This window comes from Macrobrachium rosenbergii, chromosome 16, assembly GCF_040412425.1.
Source record: "Macrobrachium rosenbergii isolate ZJJX-2024 chromosome 16, ASM4041242v1, whole genome shotgun sequence".
NCBI lineage: Eukaryota > Metazoa > Arthropoda > Malacostraca > Decapoda > Palaemonidae > Macrobrachium > Macrobrachium rosenbergii.
Window position 1 is genome coordinate 35,784,686 of NC_089756.1, and position 21,576 is coordinate 35,806,261.

General features: G+C 38.4%; 1 protein-coding gene across 2 annotated transcripts in view; it reads right to left on the reverse strand.

Moving 5' to 3' along the window:
• Positions 1–843: 843 nt before the first annotated feature.
• LOC136847297 (solute carrier family 22 member 20-like) overlaps positions 844–21,576 on the reverse strand; it is a 105,243-nt gene continuing 84,510 nt past the window's right edge. For both annotated transcript variants that reach the window (XM_067118841.1, XM_067118840.1), the window contains 11 exons: positions 14,190–14,292; positions 13,549–13,759; positions 12,871–12,974; positions 11,780–11,934; positions 11,144–11,312; positions 10,572–10,710; positions 9,188–9,384; positions 7,270–7,427; positions 6,286–6,350; positions 4,866–4,985; positions 844–3,736 (listed from right to left, as the gene is read on the reverse strand). In XM_067118841.1, coding sequence (XP_066974942.1) covers positions 3,515–3,736; positions 4,866–4,985; positions 6,286–6,350; positions 7,270–7,427; positions 9,188–9,384; positions 10,572–10,710; positions 11,144–11,312; positions 11,780–11,934; positions 12,871–12,974; positions 13,549–13,759; positions 14,190–14,292 — 1,643 coding nt within the window. In that variant the 3' untranslated portion in view covers positions 844–3,514. The remainder of the gene's footprint in view (positions 3,737–4,865; positions 4,986–6,285; positions 6,351–7,269; positions 7,428–9,187; positions 9,385–10,571; positions 10,711–11,143; positions 11,313–11,779; positions 11,935–12,870; positions 12,975–13,548; positions 13,760–14,189; positions 14,293–21,576) is intronic.

Here is a 21,576-nt window from a genome sequence, read left to right on the forward strand (position 1 = left end):
CGTAAAATTACCATATGATAAAGACTGATGTACGATAACTGATGACATAAAATTATCAAGATGTGATGAAGAGCTGATGTACGATAAATGATGACGTAAAATTACCTTGATATGATGAAGAGCTGTTGTACGATAACTACACTTACGGTATATAAAGACAGTTTCATGTGTAGAAGATGGTTGTAATAGATAGCAAAATTCACCGTACCATAGCATTTATATCAACATAATCTGTATCCCATAGTGGACTTGTGCCATCAGTGCATCTCACGGGGTGCACTGTAGGCATTGCATAAGGATCTTTGCAGCGTCCCTTCAGCCCCTAGCAGTAACCCCTTTCATCCCTTTTACTATACCTCCGTTCATATTCACATTGCATCACACTTTCCACCATCTTCCAACAATTGTTTCAACGTTATTTTCAGGGCTGAAAAACCCCACAGGTCCTAGAAGTTGGCCTTTAGCCTAAATCGTTTACTACAATTCCAATTTCAACTCAACATGTACCAGCCTTGTTGAGTTTACTGGTTTTCTCCCTTACTTTCTTCTTACTACTAAATCGTGGATGAAACCCACTTGCAGAAATCTTCCACAATACTGCGTCTTACGCCCGCACAGAAGACTCTTCAGCAGCGTAACAAAACCACCTAACCCGTAGGAGGGTAGTGCAGGAGCACTGTAGGCATTACTTGAGGTCCTTTGCAGCATCCCTTCGGCCCCTAGTTGCAACCACTTTCATTCCATTTTACTGTACCTCTGTTCGCATTCCCTTTCTTCCATCTTACTTTCCACCTTCTCCTGACAATTACTTCATAGTACAACTGCTTTGAGGTTTTCCTCCCGTTTTACACCTTTCAAACCTTTATGCTCTCAACTTCCCTTGCAGCGCTGAATGACCTCATAGGTCTCAGCGTTAGGCCTTTGGCCTACATTCCATGTTTCAATTCCAGTTCCAAAACCACCTACACACGCTGCAAAATTCAAGTCAATGTTGCATGCACCCTTGCAGAGGCTCATCAGCAGTGTTTCGAACCCCTCTGCACACAATGGTTCACGAACCTCTACAGTATATTGTGTGCATTCTTACACTTCCCGCATATTAAGGTCCTTTCTCTTTCACTCCATCTACTGTATTCAGCATTTTCGAATTATTTTCTTCCTCTGTCCTTTGCAATAATAATACAGTGTATTAATACTGTGGTGAAAGCAATTATTTCTCCCTAGAATCCCAAAAGCCATGGTAGCCATTAGCCTCATGACAAAAGGGTTGTCTGCCATTTATCGGACAGCTCCTTAGCAAAAGAATCAGCTACTTTTATAAAGCACTCTTCTCTTCTGAAGCACGTTATGTCTGGGCCCCTAAACCTGGAGCAACAATATTCAGGTTTAACCGATTACTACTATCACTGTGGCCTTACCTGTAAACGGGCTGACACATGTGGTGGCTGTAATGTCAGTTTTTCCCCTAGAGATTCACCCAACACTGGCATGTTTCTATGCCTGGGAATAAGGTATATTCGAATCCTAAGTCGTTGCCACTTCCCAAACAGCATTGTCCAATTAGTAACACCTTGTTACACTGTGGTAGCAATCCATTTAGTTGACTGACCTATCACAAGTACACCCTTTGCACTAGCCTAAGCGTGTCTGAGTTGTTGCTGCTGCCATCTAGTGTATACTTTGAAAACTGAAACTCGCGCTCATTGCCATTTTTCTTGTTTTTAAGCTTTCGAGGCGTATGTAAAATATTGGTGTAACTAGCACTTTATTTTAAAACGTAAGTCTACTCATTTAAAATGTTTGTACGGCTAGTTTTATGTGGTATGCGTTGGTACTGATTTCTATGCAGTGGTGTGTGTACCTATTATAGTAAGGTCCTATGGCCCACGTGAACCACGTAACCGGCACGGCCAAGCCAGCACTTCTTGTAGTTTCCCATGGAAATTTTCATGCCAAATATGCACGGCTGGAGTACTGTATCAGAATCGCATGGTACTTGTATTTACCACTACAGTACTGCGCGTTGGTTTAATGTTGTACATTTGAACACGTTGTGTTCAGTGGTCATTGGTGCATGCTTTATGCTAGAACGAGAAATTCACCCTGCTACATTTATATATTTACTGTAACTGGGTCTGAATTCACCTGGGGTCACCAAAAAGCGAACCAAATCAACGTGTTACCACAGAAATTGATATACGAGACCTCCTTACATCTGCGAAAAAATATGGGGTTTTTCACTAATAATTGGAAAGTATGACCATTGATGGTGTGAAATCGGCTGGGAAAACTAAAAATCAGCAATATGGCAGCTGAAATAAATGGCAATGATCCAGACTGTAAATCAAAAAAAAAAAAAAAACAAAAAAGCTGACCAATGAAAGGTTTTTTCCCCTATAACAACGCTTACAATTGATGTCGTATCTACAGTTTTGTTGAGAAAATAGCAGAGGTGACCTAATGTGGCCCCTGTTCAGATACTTCAGTAATAAGACTGAATGATTTTAGTAAACTATTTTGGTTGACATGATAGCATGTATGGTCTTAGTTATTAGACCCAGGCTAATGGGCCAGGCAGCCAAGTGTGACTAATTAGACCTAAACTAGACTGAAACTAGGAACAGACACCATCTTCAATGCTGAGTTGTAACTAGAAATACTTTTGTCTTGAAAGAAGTCGTCCTGCTGTGCTTTAAAAAGCCATCCTAGGGAAATAGTGTAGCGCAGATTCAAAATGTGTAATTAGCAATACAAATTTTGTAACCTTTACTTAGTATATCATGACTTAATTCAATAAATACATATTATGTACAGTATATTCACATGACTTCTGAACAGTAAAACAATTCAAAAACATGTCCAGCGCCACGTCGAAAGTTCCCCCTACTCGCTTATGAAATGTTTCTTGCAAATCAATCTCTTCCCTTTTCAGGGAAGGTCAGTTAGTGGTTTGTCCCATACCGTTAGTATTATGTGACAGATTGGCACAGTTTTACTTTAAACGGCAGTTTATTTACGAAAAATAAATAAGATTCACATTCTTCTGCTCCACCCTACCTCAAGGTAAAGCAACGAGCACTTATAAGTCACACAGGAACATGAACACAAAATATTTATCAAATTCCTGGCAGTTATACCACCGTTTCTAAAGCGAGGCTCGTTTGATCCTAATCCTCTATTGCAACATGACTCGGATTTTTTCAATTGCCTCTTTGGGCAGTTAATGTAACTGAGGTTTTGTAAGAGCAGTGACATTTAGTCAAAACCAACTGGCATCAGAAAAAGCATACCGTAGCCCACAAGCAGATTCAAGGCAACACTCTAAGGGAGTGGGGTACCTCCTAACTCGACTACATCCTCTGGACAAGCAAAACAAATGGAAGCAACGCAATGCCACCTGCATCCCATGGACAGAGTGCATCAAGTCATTGCTGGCCATTGACTTCAGGTGGCAAGCAAGCCACATCATCTTTTGTGTCACTTCAGCTGACAGACACTATTCAGCTTCTTCCCTTCAGAGATGAGTGGAGCTGTCCTCGACGTAACACTGGTTCTCAACGCCTTCTAAACTTTTCGACTTCTTCTGTTCTTTCTTTTTCCTGCGGATTTCTTCTACTTCTTCGACTGTCTCTGGTAGAGGCTGGTTTCTGGTTTCCGGCAGGAAGGGAAACAACAGACCTCCGACAATTCCCGAACATCCAAAGACAACGGTAGGTCCCCAGGGGACTGCCAGTGACTGCAAGAGAAAAGTAAGATCCTTCTTATGTAAACAGATTTAGACTGTACAAAGATACAGTAGTAGCGACTTATATTGAACACGTTTATAAATAGTGTCATCAGACCAGTACGCTTCATGGTTCTGTCCAGTCAAAAGTTTACTCATTACAGCATAGATCCCGCACAAAGGATGCTGTAATTTGGTCAATTAACGGCCAAAACTGCACTTTTTATAATTTAAAATGGATAAAAGTGCGTCGTTCACAGAAAAACGGCATGCTTCTCTTTGTTCAGAATGTTCTTTACACTTGGAAATAGTCTATCACCTTTTAATCGATTTGCATTCATGAATGTGGTTAGCCGCTAACCCATTTATATGCACATTGTATGTTTCTAAGTTAAGTCATGAAAATATTCTGCAATAATTTTTATTAAATGACTTTAATTAGTTGTCGTGTGTGGCCCTCATGACAGCACAAATGTGACTCATATGGCCTTCAGGGGACCCTCAGTTTGACATGCCTGGTTTTATGTCTTCAATCTCATCACAGATACTTTTGGAAGAGTGTTTAAAAATAAATCTTTACATTTGAATTTGCTGTCTGCCGATATCGTCCAAGGTGGACTTTGTTTTGGGGAGATTTTGCCCTTCGGGCGGATTATGACCTGGAGGGGAGATTGGGGACTTTTTCATGATACATTAACCACCAAATTAAAGCAGAAATTTATGTGCTGTTAAGTTAAATATATCTTAGTTTAACCAGACCACTGAGCTGATTAACAGCTCTCCTAGGGCTGGCCCGAAGGATCAGACTTATTTTACGTGGCTAAGAGCCAACTGGTTACCTAGCAACGGGACCTACAGCTTATTGTGGAATCCGAACCACATTATGACGAGAACTGAATTTCTATCACCAGAAATAAATTCCTCTGATTCTTCACTGGCCAGTCGGAGAGTCGAACGCTGGGCCAACAGCGTGCTAGCCGAGAGCTCTACCCACCCCTCCAATGAAGAACTATATGTGTATGTCATATACTAAACCACATCACTACTGCAACAAGAACTAAACAGTCTGAATAAAATAAAACAATCTATTGCCACGTATCTCGGGTATTTCAACAAAGAAAATCTTTAAAACAAAAATTACCAGGACGTCTGTGATGAAGGGGGCAACGGAGGACCCAATGCCACCCAGAACCTGGACGAAGGCGAAGCCCCTGGCTCGTATCTCCGTTGGGAACACCTCAGGGGCGTAGAGGAAGTTCACCTGAAATGTCAGAAGCGAAGATTTTTAGAGACGAATCAATTGATCGCAGTCGATTGCCGAGAATGTTGTTGCAGAACACGGCGTGTTCAGTTCTGAAGAATATATATTTTTCAAGTAAATTCATTTTGAAGTAAATACATTTTGAAGTAAAGAAATTTTTTAAGTAAATATTTTTTAAATATATATTTTGAGGCAAATATTTTTAAAGTAAATATATTTTTGAAGCAAATATATTTTGAAGTAAATATATTCTAAAGTAAATATATTTTGAAGTGAGTACATTTTGACGTAAATATATTTTTAAGTAAATATATTTTGAAGTAAATATATTTTTAAGTAAATGGTTTTTGAGGTCAATATACTTTTGATGTTAAATTTTTTTGAAGTAAACATATTTTGAAGTAAATATATTTTTTAAGTAAATATATTATGGGGTGTCCATTAATCTTGTTACACTTTTAGTTTAGTTGCTAGTCTTACTTGAGAGATTAAACTGCCATGTCTCTCGTAAAATACTCTCACGCTTCCATAAACAACAAACACTTCTCCTCTGGCCCCCGTAGGAGGGTATTGCCGCCAGTGCACCTCACACGGTGCACCGTAGGCATTACCTACGGTTCTTTGCAGCGTCCCTTCGGCCCCCTAGCTGCAACCCCTTTCATTCCTTCTACTGTACCTCCGTTTATATTCTCTTTCTTCCATCTTACTTTCCCACCCTCTCCTAATTGTTTCAGTCATTTTCAGAGCTGGATGGCCTCATAGGTCCTAGCGCTTCGACTTTGGCCGAATTTTTTTTATTCCAGTTCCGGTTTATTTCTGATCCCCATTTCCATTCTCTTCTCTGCTTTATTTCAGCTTAAAATTTCCAGATCAACAGTGATTAATAACTGGAACACATGAGTTACACAATTATTCTCAGAATCTGATTACTGATTCGGAAATTTTCAGATTTTGAGAATAATTGTGAAATCATGTGGTCCAGTCACTAATCACTATCGATTTGGAAATTTTAAGTGGGAATAATGAAAACAAGAGATTGGAAATGGGGATCAGAAATAAACCGGAACTGGAAAAAAAAAAATTCGGCCAAAGTCGAAGCGCTAGGACCTATGAGGTCATCCAGCTCTGAAAATAACTTTGAAACAATTGTTAGGAGAGGGTGGAAAATAAGATGGAAGAAAGAGAATATGAACGGAGGTACAGTACAAGGAATGAAAGGGGTTGCAGCTAGGGGCCGAATGGGAATCAGAAAAAAAACTGGAATTGGAATACAAAAAGTGAAGTAAAAAAAAAAACCCACCTGCAGAGATCCAGCGACGAAGAATAACCCAGCCATCACCAGCACCCACCGGAGCCATTCCAATTCTGTAAACAAGAGGAACTCAACATAAATTCTCCTTGCAGAAATAAATGAACCTCCCCGTGGGGAGTGCGCGCCGTCAGCGAGCCTCATGTGGTGCACTGTAGGCATTACTAAAGGCTGTTTGCAGCGTCCCTTCCTGGCCCCTAGCTACAACCACGCTTTAGCCGTTTACTTTACCTCCTTTCCCACTAACTTACTTCCATCTTGGTGTCCAACCTCTCCATCTATCTCTTTTCAGTTTCAGGCGCTAAATGGCTGAAAGTGCCCGAGTCCTTGGCTTCATAGCCAAATTTTCATAAATCAAATCGATATAAATTAAACAAAATTTTCAATGATGCCTCAACTAAAAAGTTAATTTTACTAGTCTTCCATTTTTTTTTTTTTATTTCTTTAAAGAAATATGCTTAAATACTTATAAAGAAAGTGGGTTGCTTACCATGGATTTATTTACTAAGACGAATTCACTTTATGAAGTTTTGCATTCTTGGGAAAGATTACAAGGCAACTTTTTACATTTTCATTTTCTTTATGTTCTGCTAATTTTTGGCAAAGAAAATTATGTATTTCATTTAGTTTTCTTGCTGCCATGAGGACTTAGTTATAAATCATCTCTCTCTCTCTCTCTCTCTCTCTCTCTCTCTCTCTCTCTCTCTCTCTCTCTCTCTCTCTCTCTCTCTCTCTCTCTCCTTTGTGTGTGTGTTTCCCCTCTCTATGGAGCTCTTTATGATATCAGATTTTATTTCACCCTTCTATCTGACTCCTACTATTCTTTTTAAGGTTCATTTTTAAATCGTGTCTATCTTTTCTAAGTAAACTTCGAGAAAAGAAAATCGAATGAACAAAATTGTAAAAAGACTTGTCATCAACCATCCCCCACTCACTACAGCCAACCTAGCAGCATCCGCTCGACTTCGACCTCACCTGGCGTGACAGCAAAATCCAAGAAGAAGAGAACGCCTCCCCCGAGGAACCCTATCATGAGCAAAGTGCGTCGACCGAAGCAGGAGGTGAGGGGCGTCATGAGGATGACCGCGGAGCCGTCCATGAGGCCAGTGAGGGCGACGTACAGGAACGGATCGCTGAGGAGGAGAAACGGATTACTGGAAATGCTGTAAACACTGAATGGAGGTTGGTAAGTACTGGAATTCGGGTGTCATTTTCGTCTGCTTAAATCTGCGATTTTCTTTCTTCATTTGTACAAATCTTCAGCTAAAGACGCTTAGGGACAGAGCCAACAGGCTATCAGCCCGAGAGGGTTCCAAAAGGGAAATCCCTGGATTAATACTGTAATTTAAATGTCACTCTCGTCTGCTTAAATCTTTGACTTTCTTTCTCTTTCTTTAAATCTTTGGCTGAAAACCCCTATGGACAGAGTCTACGGACTATAGACCCAAGAGGATTCTAAATGGAAATCTCTGGGAAAATACTGGAATTCAAGTGTTACTCTCGTCTGCTTAAATCTACAACTTACTTTCTTTAAATTCTCAGCTGAAAACCATTATGGACAGAGTCAATAGACTATAAACCCAGGAGGGCTCTAAAGGGAAATCAGCCCGCTGTGACAGACAAGTTATAGAAAAAGGTGATAAATAAATAAATGTGAAGCAACAGAAAATAAGACCGATGCGCCTGAATTCAGGAGACGTCAGCAGAAAGGAATGAATCTGCAGGTCTGAAGATTCCACTCTGGTCTGTTTAAACCTGTGACTTGATAGTTTTATTTATACTGTAAATAAAATGTAACTTTGGTACGGTTATATGCTAGAAAAACAACTGGCTTGTCGGCTGAATCATCTGAAGGCTTTGTTGCATCTAAAGCCAAACTTTGGACTTCTTATCAAATTTACCGCCTCAGATAAGGATTCAAATGCCGAAAGTTGATCAATGTCCTACTTGGTATTAGTCATCACTATTCTTCTGGTAGTGTTTAAAACTGCAGGCTTCCTTAAAACTCATTCTGTCCTAAGTTTCAGTAAAAAATAAAAAAAAATAAGTTTTTTTTTAAGTTCATAAATTTTGAGCACCGACAACCTACAAAATACTATCTTAGTTAAAGTCTTCCCATTCCTGGATAAATGTCAATTACCAGAGGAGTAATTATCTAATTGTCATTTTACAACGGACCACCATCATTACTGTTTATCACGGCCACATCTCTATTTTAGCAACACCATTATGACTAAACATGAAGTCTATATTAGGCACAGCGTAACTGAACACTCTCATTTTAGCAACGCCATTATGACTAAATACTGAGTCAATATTTAGTCAGCATCACCTTATAAATAACACTGAAGAATTTAGTGTTTTTCCTTATATTCTATCAATTTATCTATAAACTTGTTAATTAATTTTTCTTCTTTAATAACTGTTCTCTATTTTCTGTATTTCTCACTGCCTTCTGTTGCTTCTTTCAAAAGAACACCATATTCTTTAGAGGCCTGAATTTCAGGCCAATGGACCTAATGGGTTTGTTTCATATAAATAGGGTTCACCTCCTGAATAATAATAATAATAATAATAATAATAATAATAATAATAATAATAATAATAAGAAGAAGAAGAAGAAAAGAAGAAGAAGAAGAAGAAGAAGAAGAAGAAGAAGAAGAAGAAGAAAGAAGAAGAAGAAGAATGCCAACGTCACTTGGAGGAGAAAGATGCAGAGAAAAAGATGAGGACAATAACTAAGAAATTGATCGCCCAATATATACCGCCGCGAGCCCCCTGTGTCTCCAGACTCATCCCAACGTCCAGAAGATGACCATGGAGCTGGTCGAAACATATCGACAGAAATAATAATAATAATAATAATAATAATAATAACCCTGACAGCACCTACTCAGTAAAGTTATTGGTGTTCAGAGCAATTCCCACGTAGAGGAGATAGTGGAGGATCCAGATGATGCCAAGGCAGACAAAAATGACCCTCATGGCGGGCGAGAAGAGCATCTTCAGAGTCTTTCTAAACTTCTCGACCGCGGACAATTTGTTCTCTGAGTTCTTCGAGGCTGCTGCAGACGCCTCCTCCGTGAACGCCTGATGAAGAAAGAGTTACGACAGATGCTACGAAAGTTTATAAAAAATCTCTGTCAGTGCATGTGGCAAATCTGTGGTTGTTTGTAATTAATGAGACTAGGAGCTCCTGTAGTACAGATGGATACAACATTGCTATTAATAATAAGATAGATAGATAGATAGAATATAGGATTTAGGCCAAAAGCCAAGCGCTGGGACCTACTCGTATGAGATCATTCACCGCTGAAACGGAAATTGACAGTAAGAAGGTTTGGGAAGTGTAACAGGAGGAAAACCTCGCTGTTGCACTATGAAACAATTGCTAGGGCAGGGTGGAAAGACAGATGGAAGAAAGAGAATATGAGCGGAGTTACAGTAAAAGGAACGAAAGAGGTTGCAGCTAGGGGCCAAAGGGACACTCCAAAGACCCTAAGTAATGCCTACAATACACCATGTGAGGTAAACTGACGACACTAACCCCTTATGGGGAAATGAGTGCTATTCATCAAAAGGGAATAATATGCATTTATCTGACAAAGTACCTGTTGACCCACGCACAACTGTTACTTTATAATCCTGTTTAATATTCGTTTGGTACTTAAGCCAGTGTTGTGCTGAGTGGTAAATATGAGTCTAGTTTCTACTTAACTACCAAATTATTTGTAGCAATAAAAATATACTTAATTTCAAAATCAAGGGTTGTGGAAGCAGAGTTGTATGAGTTCTGTTACTAATTATTTGTCCAAATAACTGGATGTTAATAAAAATAACGGCTGCAATACAGAAAAAAGGATTATAGACAGATGGTAAGATCTAGATAAAGGATTTACGGGTGAAAAGATAAATAAAAAACATTTTCTAATTGAATTTCCTTATTCAGAACATCTGCAGAAGACAGCAGAGTAAACACCGAAGGTTATAATTTTAATGCATTAGTTAAAAAATATAGGAGATTCATTAAGACTTGTAACAGAAACTTTTTCATTGTTACAGCTGTCTTCAACAAACATGACTTGGAGCCTATTATGACAATCTGTAGTTTAAATGCTAAGAAACTGAACTCTATCGATCAATTACAAATCAGCTGTTTTCCTGTACAAAATTCTTTTAATAGGGAAAACAGCAATATCTCCCAGTGCACTTTCATCACCAGAGCTGCATGAAAATCTGTTCAAGGAGGTAACATCAAGAACAGAAATACCACCTACCTTGATCAATTTGTCTACGCAAGAATCCACATTCAACTTCGCTTCAGATCTATTAATTTTCACCGCCCAGCGGAGAACTTTCCGCGCCTCCTCGCCCCTGCCTCTCTGAAGCAGCCAACGGGGAGATTCTGGAGCTAGGCTGAAGGGAAAAGAATGTGAGACTGTGGTAAGATAAGCCCTTGTTCAAAGAAGATTAATCTGTGATAAAAATATAATACTTTTGACAAGAATGTTCACTGCACAAAAATTGACCGAAGGGGTACATTTCAGAGCACCTCTGGGGGTGTGGGACAAGATGAGTAAGCCTGAGCCTAGCGGAAGTACGTCAGAATGCACATTCCTAAAACTAATCATTTTAGACCGACTTGGCCCTTAAAAATAATTTTAGACGCATACATAGTGTTAGTTTCCTCAAATTATTCTTTCCAGCAAGAATTTTGATACAGATTTTAATGTATTCAAGTTTTCTGGAAAAGCATCAGACCACTTCAATGTCATGGTCTACCATTTACCAATAAACTAATAAGATACCTGTACCTTATGCAACAACCTATAATAGTTAGGCTACTCACAAAGATACAACGACGAGGAGTAGTACGGGAGACGACCCTGCCATCATCAGATACTTCCAGTTGCGGATGAAATACGCCAATCCAGCCAGGGCAGAGAGCAGGAAACTGAACGGTAGGCCTAGCAGCATTCCCACCAGCGCTCGCCCTCTGTTTGGAGTGCTCTCGAGAGCTGTTGGGAAAGAAGACAATTTCGAACACTGAACTGAAAATAGTAATAAAATTGCAACTCGATGGATAATGATCACTATGCGCTAATAGTGTGCTGCAAACACTTCAACTTAATATACTACTAAAATCGCCATTTGAAAAAAAAAAAAAAAAAAATCCACTGAACCGTTTGTTTGAAATCAACTGGTCTTGTCTTGAAGAAAATTCTCAAATTTACTGCAAAGTTCCAAGTAAAAAGAGGTACTTTTAAGTGAACCTATGATAGTCCACTGTCTTACGTTACATTAAATAATTTCTTATATAACTGTAATAATAAGACTCCAAGAACTCAATAGTATCATAAACAGGTTCCAGTGAAAATACGTATGTCACGAGTCGGCCTAGTACTGAACTAGGTCTACAGCAGACCTGTGTACTGAGCGCACTCTGGCCTTGCTTTTAAAAAGGCACGAATACTGGAAGCCTTACCTGCACTCCAAGCAGGCACAAGGCAAGCCGACACAGACCCTCCGACCAAAAACCTCGTCAGGAGGATCAGCGGGTAATTGGGAGAGACGACCGTAATCCCTACGAAGATAATGTTCAAAATCGCACCTATTCTGACTGCTTTGATCCGACCCCACCTGCAAAGAATGATTTGATTTTTTTTCATGTATATATTACCCTGTCTTGCAAAGCCCAAATATTCTCCTATTGATGTCGTCTGTTCCGTACTTTGTACGTTATTTTCATATTTATGGCATAATATAAAATTCATGGTAGCCGACATCCTCTTTACGTAAGCCTAACATTTAAAGAGGGTGTGAGCAACGAAGACATCCCAGGACATCCAGCTCTCATTTTCACGACAATTCTTAATTAATCAAATCACTCACATTATTAATAATAATAACAAAGGATGTCCGTGGATACTGTTAGCATTATGGCAGTCACTGACTCGTATTACTAACAATGCTAGATAGCGAAGGATAAAAATGAGTCCATTGGACACATCACCTTCGGATAATATAAGACCCATGGGCTATTATCTGAGCCGTTTTATAGTGGGAAGGAGTTCTTATTAAAAAGCACAGTACAGTAACTGGTTAGTTCTGTTACCATATGTTAAAATTTCACTCAATAAGCACATGAGCCCACTTGAAGGTTAACCAAATGAATCTGGGACTGGCTTTCACAGCCAGTCCATTGGGTGAAAGGTCAAGACTGGTTTGGGAATATGGTTTTTTCTTTTTTACATTGAATTATTATAATTTTTTTCCTGACAAGATAATTACAGTAAGGAAAACATCATCAGTATAATGTTGTTAGAGCCATTAAGCTTGACCTACATTTAATTGGCTTTAATTACGTAGCCACCAAGTTCAAGGTATTAGAAACGGAGAAAAGCAGTTTAGCAATGAGGGCTTAGGTCTTAGGCTATTTCGTTTCTTTTTATCCTGTAAATGGAAATATATAAATACAGAACGAGGCCAGTAAAAACTATATACTATTAGCAAGCCATATTTACAATAAATAAAAGACAGTCGAAAAGGAGAGAGAAATTACACATTTCCTCTTACCTGTCGCCAACGAATCCACCGAGCATGCTACCGAACATTGTACCGATGGTACCGAGAGTTACAAACAGCGGTCTCAGGTATGATCGTTCACAAATCAGGTCAAACTGAAAACAAAGAGATCATTAACATGTGTATGGACAACAAACATACATACAGAGTTGTATAAACCAGCGTCTGGAAGCAATTACAGTATGTGTATGCCACTGTACTGATTATAAGAGGCTTACTGTAGGCCTATTTTTCTTCACTTTGTATAAAACACATTTTACTTTGAACGCTTTAGCTCAGAAACTGACTCTCTCTCTCTCTCTCTCTCTCTCTCTCTCTCTCTCTCTCTAAGTCAAGGCACAATCTTTAAATATCGTGAATACCAAGAAGTGTCTAGTCTTAGTAGTCTACCAGTTGGTGATATATTATCAAACTGTTAAGGGTAATTGAGGTCACTTTCTAAAAGTATTATTCTCAAAGGGTGACTTGCAAGTCTGACGGTAATATCTAGTCCCTCACATCTCTTGTTTTCCTGTAATATATAAAAAATATTACTGCTTTCTGACCCTTCATCTGTTTCATCTATGCATCTGTTCGTTAGTTTTTATCAGGATTCATCGGTTTCTGTAGACTGACGAAACAATACTTAGTCAAGCGAATAAGACAGCCCTAATCAAAGATCTTCTTCACCTCCGAAACGACGGTAGACTGGAAGACTGAGGTGTCGTATTCCACAATGGGACAAGAGGAAATGGAAGTACTGTGGATTCTGTAACTGTCATTGAAGACCAGGCTATCTCCACCAGGCGGTTCCGCAGATGTGAGACAGACGCTGTTGTAGTACGAGGATCCGTTTGCGCCTGCGTCGAGATCATTCCGGTTCAGGCAGTTTTCTCCGTCCCTGAAATTAACGAGTTTATTTTAGCAGAGACGGAACTGTTATGCAATTGGTCCATGACGTCCCTCGAAGGTTTATAGCCACTCTTCCGTATGCCTGTGGTTAGGTATCGCCTCAATGCTATGTGTTAATGCTATGCATTTGGGCGGGAACATTTCCAAAATAGGCGCTGATCGTTACTGATAAGTATGCGTTTATTTAGGGGTTGAAAATGCATTCAAATTAAACATACCCTACGGCGTAACGTCCTACTTGACAGAGTAGCTTAAATATAGCCAATACGACTGCGTCTAACAGGGTACATTCTGTTCGACAGAGTTTAATGATAGCGCCAGCACCAGCGCCACCAAAGTTCTATTTCTTTACTCTAGTGAATCAATGTAATATATGACACAATCAATATAATATCAGCAACACACATGGTATTACTTACGCGATGCAAGCCAACATTTCAGCTTCGTCTGACCAACATCTGAACGATAGAGGAGAACTTAAAAAGGACGCCCCCAGCAAGTGTGTTGGATAGAATGCCATGGCTGTGGGGTAGAAAGAAAGACAGTTTAGTTTACTCGTGCGTTTGAAAGTAAATACCGAGGTTTCTCTCGTCTACTTCTCTCTGGATTTGTCATTTTTGTTCCCTTAATCTATGCTTTTGCTCTCTCTCTCTCTCTCTCTCTCTCTCTCTCTCTCTCTCTCTCTCTCTCTCTCTCTCTCTCTGCTTTGTTTTTTCTCTCTATTTATCATTTTCATTCTCTTAATTTATTTTTCTCTCCGTCTACTGCTTCATTTTCCTTATCCCTCCACTCTCTCTCTCTCTCTCTCTCTCTCTCTCTCTCAACTGCAATCCGCATTATTTTTTTTAGAAAAACCACAGCCTGTGCGTGTTTGTAGCGCTCGCCCGAAACATCTGTTCTGCGGGTGAAAGCTAGAGTTAATGAAGTCCGAGGAGCTGAACAGCTAACTGGGAAGGAATGTTGTTGTTCTTGTTGTTTAAGTGCCGGCACGGACTCTTGCTCCAAGCTCACTGACTGGGACCTGAAGAAGCCTCTTGCACACTCTACCAAGTTGCGTCTCCCAGTTCATAGCAAAACCTTCAGGTGATAAATGGAGAGAAGAAACGAAGTAGAGAGAGAGAGAGAGAGAGAGAGAGAGAGAGAGAGAGAGAGAGAGAGAGAGAGAGAGAGAGAGAGAGAGGCAGAGAGACAGACACTTTATCATGATAATGATCCAACTTTTTTACTGTTAACATAAACAATTATACTTCAATATTTTGCTTTGCAAATAAAATCGTGACACTCGCCAGTTTTTGTAGTGCCACTGTGTGATTTATAAAAAAAAGTCTCTTTCAAGACTCATACAAGGTTGCAAAATAATAATAATACGGTTTTCCGAGTCTCGTACAAAAGTGAAACTGCGCTTTTCCAGCGTTCCAACAAATCTGAATATACATTTTTTTTTTTCATAGAGTTAAACGTGAGTAAAAATAAGCTTTTTTTTTTCAAGGTTCAAACAACAGTGAAATTACGTTTTCCCCAACTCATGAAAATGTGAAAACACATTTTCAGAGGTACACATACAGGTTAAAATATGTTTTTCCGTTGCTCAAACAAATGTGGATTTTTTTTTTTATTTGAGTACTTATGCAAAGGTGGAAATACAAGTAAGTTTTCCAAGGCTCAAACAGAGGTGATAATATGTGAGTTTTTCCAGTTCTCGTAAAAAAGTGGAAGTATGAGTTTTTCCAGTGCTTGCAAAAAAGTGGAAGTATGAGTTTTTCCAGTGCTTGCAAAAAAGTGGAGGTATGAGTTTTTCCAGTGCTTGCAAAAAAGTGGAAGTATGAGTTTTTCCAGTGCTCGTAAAAAGGCGAAAGTATGTTGTTTTTTTTTCAGGGTTCATGCAAGGGTAAAGATAAGTTTTTCAATGCTCCTACAAAGGAGAAAATTAGTTTTCCAAGGCTCATGCAAATGTGAAGATATCTTTTCCCAAGGCTTCTGCAAAGGTGAAATTTCGTTTTTCATGGATCACTCAAAGGTTAAAAATAAGTTTTTCCTAGACTTACAGAAAGGTAAAAGTATTATTTTACTTCTTAGTGAAAAATACTTTTTCCAAGATTTACAGAAAGGTGAAAGTACTATTTTACTTCTTAGTGAAAAATACCTTTTTCCAAGGCTTACAGAAAGGTGAAAGTACTATTTTACTTCTTAGTGGAAAATACCTTTTTCCAAGACTTACAGAAAGGTGAAAGTACTATTTCACTTCTTAGTGAAAAATACCTTTTCCAAGACTTACAGAAAGGAGAAAAGTACTATTTTACTTGTTAGTGAAAAATGCCTTTTTCCAAGACTTACAGAAACGTGAAAGTACTATTTTCCTTCTTACTGAAAAATGCCTTTTTCCAAGATGTACAGAAAGGTGAACGTACTATTTTACTTCTTAGTATAAAATACCTTTTTCCAAGACTTACAGAAGAAGTGAAAGTACTATTTTACTTCTCAGTGAAAAATACCTTTTCCAAGACTTACAGAAAAGTGAAAGTACTATTTTACTTCTTAGTGAAAAATACCTTTTTCCCAGGCTTACAGAAAGGTGAAAGCATTATTTTACTTCTTAGTGAAAAATACCTTTTTCCAAGACTTACAGAATGGAGAAAAGTACTATTTTACTTCTTAGTGGAAAATACCTTTTTCCAAGACTTAACGGAAAGATGAAAGTACTATTTTTCTTCTTAGTGAAAAATACCGTTTTCCAAGACTTACATAAAAGGTGAAAGTACTATTTTCCTTCTTAGATAAAAATACCTTTTTCCAAGACTTACAGAAAAGTGAAAGTACTATTTTACTTCTTAGTGAAAAATACCTTTTCCAAGACTTACAGAAAAGTGAAAGTACTATTTTACTTTTTAGTGAAAAATACCTTTTTCCAAGACTTACAGAAAGATGAAAGTACTGTTTTACTTCTTAGTGAAAAATACCTTTTTCCAAGACTTACATAAAAGGTGAAAGTACTACTTTCCTCCTTAGATAATAATACCTTTTCCAAGGGTTACAGAAAGGTGAAAGTACTATTTTACTTCTTAGTGAAAAATACTTTTTTCCAAGACTTACAGAAAAGTGAAAGTACTATTTTACTTTTAGTGAAAAATACCTTTTTCCAAGACTTACAGAAAGATGAAAGTACTATTTTACTTCTTAGTGAAAAATACTTTTTCCAAGACTTACATAAAGGTGAAAGTACTACTTTCCTCCTTAGATAATAATACCTTTTCAGGGTTACAGAAAGGTGAAAGTATTATTTTACTTGTTAGATAAAAATACCTTTTTCCAAGACTTACAAATATGTGAAAGTACTGTTTTCCTTCTTAGATAAAAATACCTTTTTCCAAGACTTACAGAAAGAATTGCAGAAAGATGAAAGTATTATTTTACTTCTTGGGGAAAAATACCTTTTTCCAACACTTAAATAAAAGGTGAAAGTACTATTTTACTTCTTAGTGAAAATCCCTTTTTCCAAGACTTACAGAAAGGTGAAAGTATTATTTTACTTCTTAGTGAAAAATACTTTTTTCCAAGACTTACAGAACGGTGAAAGTACTATTTTACTTCTTAAGTGAAAAATCCCTTTTTCCAACACTTACATAAAAGGTGAAAGTACTATTTTACTTCTTAGTGAAAAATCCCTTTTTCCAAGACTTACATAAAAGGTGAAAGTACTATTTTACTTCTTAGTGAAAAATCCCTTTTTCCAAGACTTACATAAAAGGTGAAAGTACCGTTTTACTTTTTCTAAGCCTCATACACAAGTGAAAAAACACCTGGCTTAAACTAAAATGGCCTTGATGATGACATAACTTGCCCAATCTCCACTGACCCTGGACGTGCAAAGCACGAAGAGAAACTCACTAGAATGTAATGAATTCTTCTTCTTACCCTTCTTCTTCTTCTTTTTCTTCTGGATCATTAAAAAAATTTTTGTCAGTGTTTTGTTACTGAAAATTTTCACATCCTCATACCACGATCGAAAATGTCATAAACCAGATTAGATAACATTACCTTGGCCTTATGCCAGAACGGGCCCTTCCGCAAAGACGCCCTGCAAGTGTGGTATGGAGTCAAAGGGGAACAGGAGGCCCGGTGTGGACCTCTGAAAACGATCCATCCAACCGAGGCCTAACTTAATGTTACTGTGATCTCGAAATTTGAACTCTCATGTATAACATTCACTTCATTAAAAAACGCTCGTAGCAGCATAAGTCTTGAAATGGAGAAACAAATCCAAAGCTATGTATGGGTACATATATTTAAAAGATAAATCTCTACAGGAGAGAGCTTTCGGGAATCTGTTCGATTCCACTTTAAAAAGGGAATCGAGCCGATTCCCGAAAGCTCTCTGTAGAGATTTTATCTTTAAATATACGTACCCATACATAACTGTAGATTTGTTTCTCCATTCTCTTCATTGATGGCAATGCTGGTGGGGACGGGGAGAGTTTTGGTGGGGGGAGGGTTTAACCACTAACTGTTACAATCATTGATAATTAGTGGAACCAATAATAGTCTGATAAATTCACTTGGGTATAAGGCCCACGTGGCGGAATTAAGAAAGAATCAAGGTTAGTGATCGGCAAGGGTGGTCGGGGGTAACCTCCTCCTCTCCCCCTCCCCCTCCTTTGAGGTAACCTTCCCTCCCCTCCCCTTACATCATACCTGCCAGAGTGATGATTCAGAAAGAGATGTCTGCCCTATCGCCGCCCTGAACAGAACCTCCCTAAATCTGATCTGTACTGAGTTTCTCAGACCTTATAGTACAATAGCCGAGATGCCTGTTGAATGATTACGACCCAAATACTATTCTTCTTGCATTTGAATACAATTTTATCTGTTTATCTATTTATTAATTATTTTGTTTAATTAGCGGGATCTCCTCTTTCTGTATTTCACTTTACGTCCTCTTACTTCTTCCTAATGAACACGATATTCTTTGGGAGCTTGAATTTCAAGTCAACGGCCCCTGTGGTGGGCTTGTTTCATATGAATAGGTTTCGTTTACTGAATAATAATAATAATAATAATAATAAAAATAATAATAATAATAATAATAATAATAATAATAATAATAATAATAATAATACGTCGACGGTACCTGAAACAGAACCTGAATCCACACACTATCCTTTTTCCAATATGAACATCGGCCAGTTGCTGATTAACATCGTTGAGCCCGAAAAGCGAATCATAAGGAAAATAGAAAAGACACTGCATAAGATAAATTCGCATAACACAGCCATCCTTTTTAATAAGACCTGTTTAAAAGAGGGTCTACTCACTTCAAATAATAATAATAATAATAATAATAATAATAATAATAATAATAATAATAATAATAATAATAATGAAACAAGACGACCCTGTAACGAGGCTAGATTATCGAGAATTAAAAGCCACAGAAGCGTCAAAAGTATTTACGTACAAAATTCAAAACGAAAAGAAGAGACTTTTAGGTACTACTTCGTAGGACTGATGAAAGATACGGTGTTGCATCTGAAAGTCTCTCCTTCACGTTTTTAATTTTGTACGTAAATATTTTTAACACTGCTGTGGCTTTTAATTCTCAAAAATAATAATAATAATAATAATAATAATAATAATAATAATAATAATAATAATAATAATAATAATAATAATAGTAATAATAATAATATAAACCATTTTCTAGGTTTTCAAGGTTTGTTTTAAACATTTTATTACCTTTCCTTTTCATCATTTTCACTGTGTTAATTTCTTACGTTCTGTTGGCATAGACCGGATTATGTTCTGAGTAACATCTATGTCTGTTCCTGTCTCCTCTCCCTCCTGATGTACTTCCTTATTCGTATGAAGATTTTTTACTTTAATATTAATTAAGTTCTAAGTAACATCGGTATCTGTAATATTCCTAGTTCCTGTCTCTTCTCCTGGTATAACTCCTTATTCGTATGAAGATTTTTTTAATCTGATGTTAATTAAGTTCTAAGTAACATTAGTGTCTGTGATATTCCTAGTTCCTGTCTCTTCTCCTGATATAACTACTCATTCGTATTAAGGAATTTTTTTTACTTCAATTTCAAAAGCACTTACGTCGAGATTACAACATTTCCTATATCACAAGACCCCTGTCTGGTGAGCGACCCTGTTTCCTCAAACACCTGGGCCCAGGTGACACAATAGCTACGATAATCGTCTTCCTTGTCATGCGGACACACGAGGCACATCCCCGCCCCCAAAGCCTTTTAAAGAAACTAGAACACGTTTTTTTGCTCTTCTGACACAAATACTGTAAAACAACCCCCAACATTCCCCAAGAATTTAATGCCCTCACGTATAACTTCTTCCGGGAACGCTATCTTTTATCCCGGACATTCAATGGAAAAACAGGTGCACCCGTCACAACCACGGCTGGGGTATCCCAAGGTTCATTCCTGGTGTCCGGTGCATTCCTGTTTCAAGTAGACGATTACTTCAGCCAAGCGGCAACGTCCTTTGAATTTCTTAAATTTAAAGACGACCTGAAACGCCTCGTGTGATCAGATGGGGGTAAGAACGGCAATAAACCATAAAATGAAAGACTGGCTGGGAAAGAAATCGTAACAATCAAAAACTGACAGATGCTTCACTGGAACCAAACGCCTTACCCAAAATTGTCAGATCCGACGACGCGCCAATGGAAGTGAAAAATGCTTTGTAAAAAACAACAGCAAGTCTCATACTGGTATGCCTCACACTAAGCTGCAGATTTCACCAGCGACACAAATATAATTAAAAATAATGTAAAACAACAGCCTAGGACCCATAAAAGTAATGCGTACGGCAGATGGGGTAAAAATTAAATTAACTACAAGAAAGAACTAGATATTCAACCATTTAATATAAGTACCAGTAAACTACCTAACAAAACGATTAGTACGCTGAAAGGGTTCTGCTCCCTTCCAAAAAATAAACTGTCAACAGAAATAATACGCAAATTACAGTCATACAGTGCCGATCTCCCAGCCCAAAAGAGAGAGAGAGAGAGATCTGTCACCCAAAAGAGTTGAAAAATATATTTTACTTTCGAGTAAACGAGACGACACTTTTGAAAGATCTTCCAAAAAGGAATAGTGCTGTGGCCCACCAGTATCCATACAACCAGGACAGAACAGAATAGCAACACGAGAGTAATTACAGCCTAAAACTATGGCAATATAAAGCAAAAGTATTAACCGACGATTGCCTCCTCTTGTTCGAGGTAACCGTCAGACCTTGCGTCAGACCTTCTACATGCCCCCCCCCTCCCCCCAACGCCGTCCTCCTCCTCCTCCTCCAACCGCAGGGGCCAAGCCGTGCGCACGAATCTTGACCACCTAACTCGAACCATTAAACGCTTGCCACGAAAACTCATGCAAAGTGTTCAAGGCCACCAGCAGTCTCATCTCATCTCAGCTGCCTGGATCTTCTTCATCAGAGATCCAGCTTCCACTACCCTACAACACCCCCACCCCTCCCCTCTCATTCCCAGTCTTTCTCTCCAGTCCAGTTAAGGGGCTACCGTCCCGATCCATTCATTGATTCATTCCCTAAATGACTCCCAATCCCCCTGCCGTCACAAAATACCCTAGATCCGACCCTGAGGGTCCTCCACTGTTTAACTTGGCATCTGAGCCATAATTGATCTTGCTGTGAAGAGGCCGATGGGGCAGGCCACCTACAGTAATCTAGCCCAGGCCCATCATCAGAAACCATAGAGTTGAGGTTAACTTCAGCAAGACAGTCTTTTAATATTGTTTCAGGACCGTATACAGAATCTAA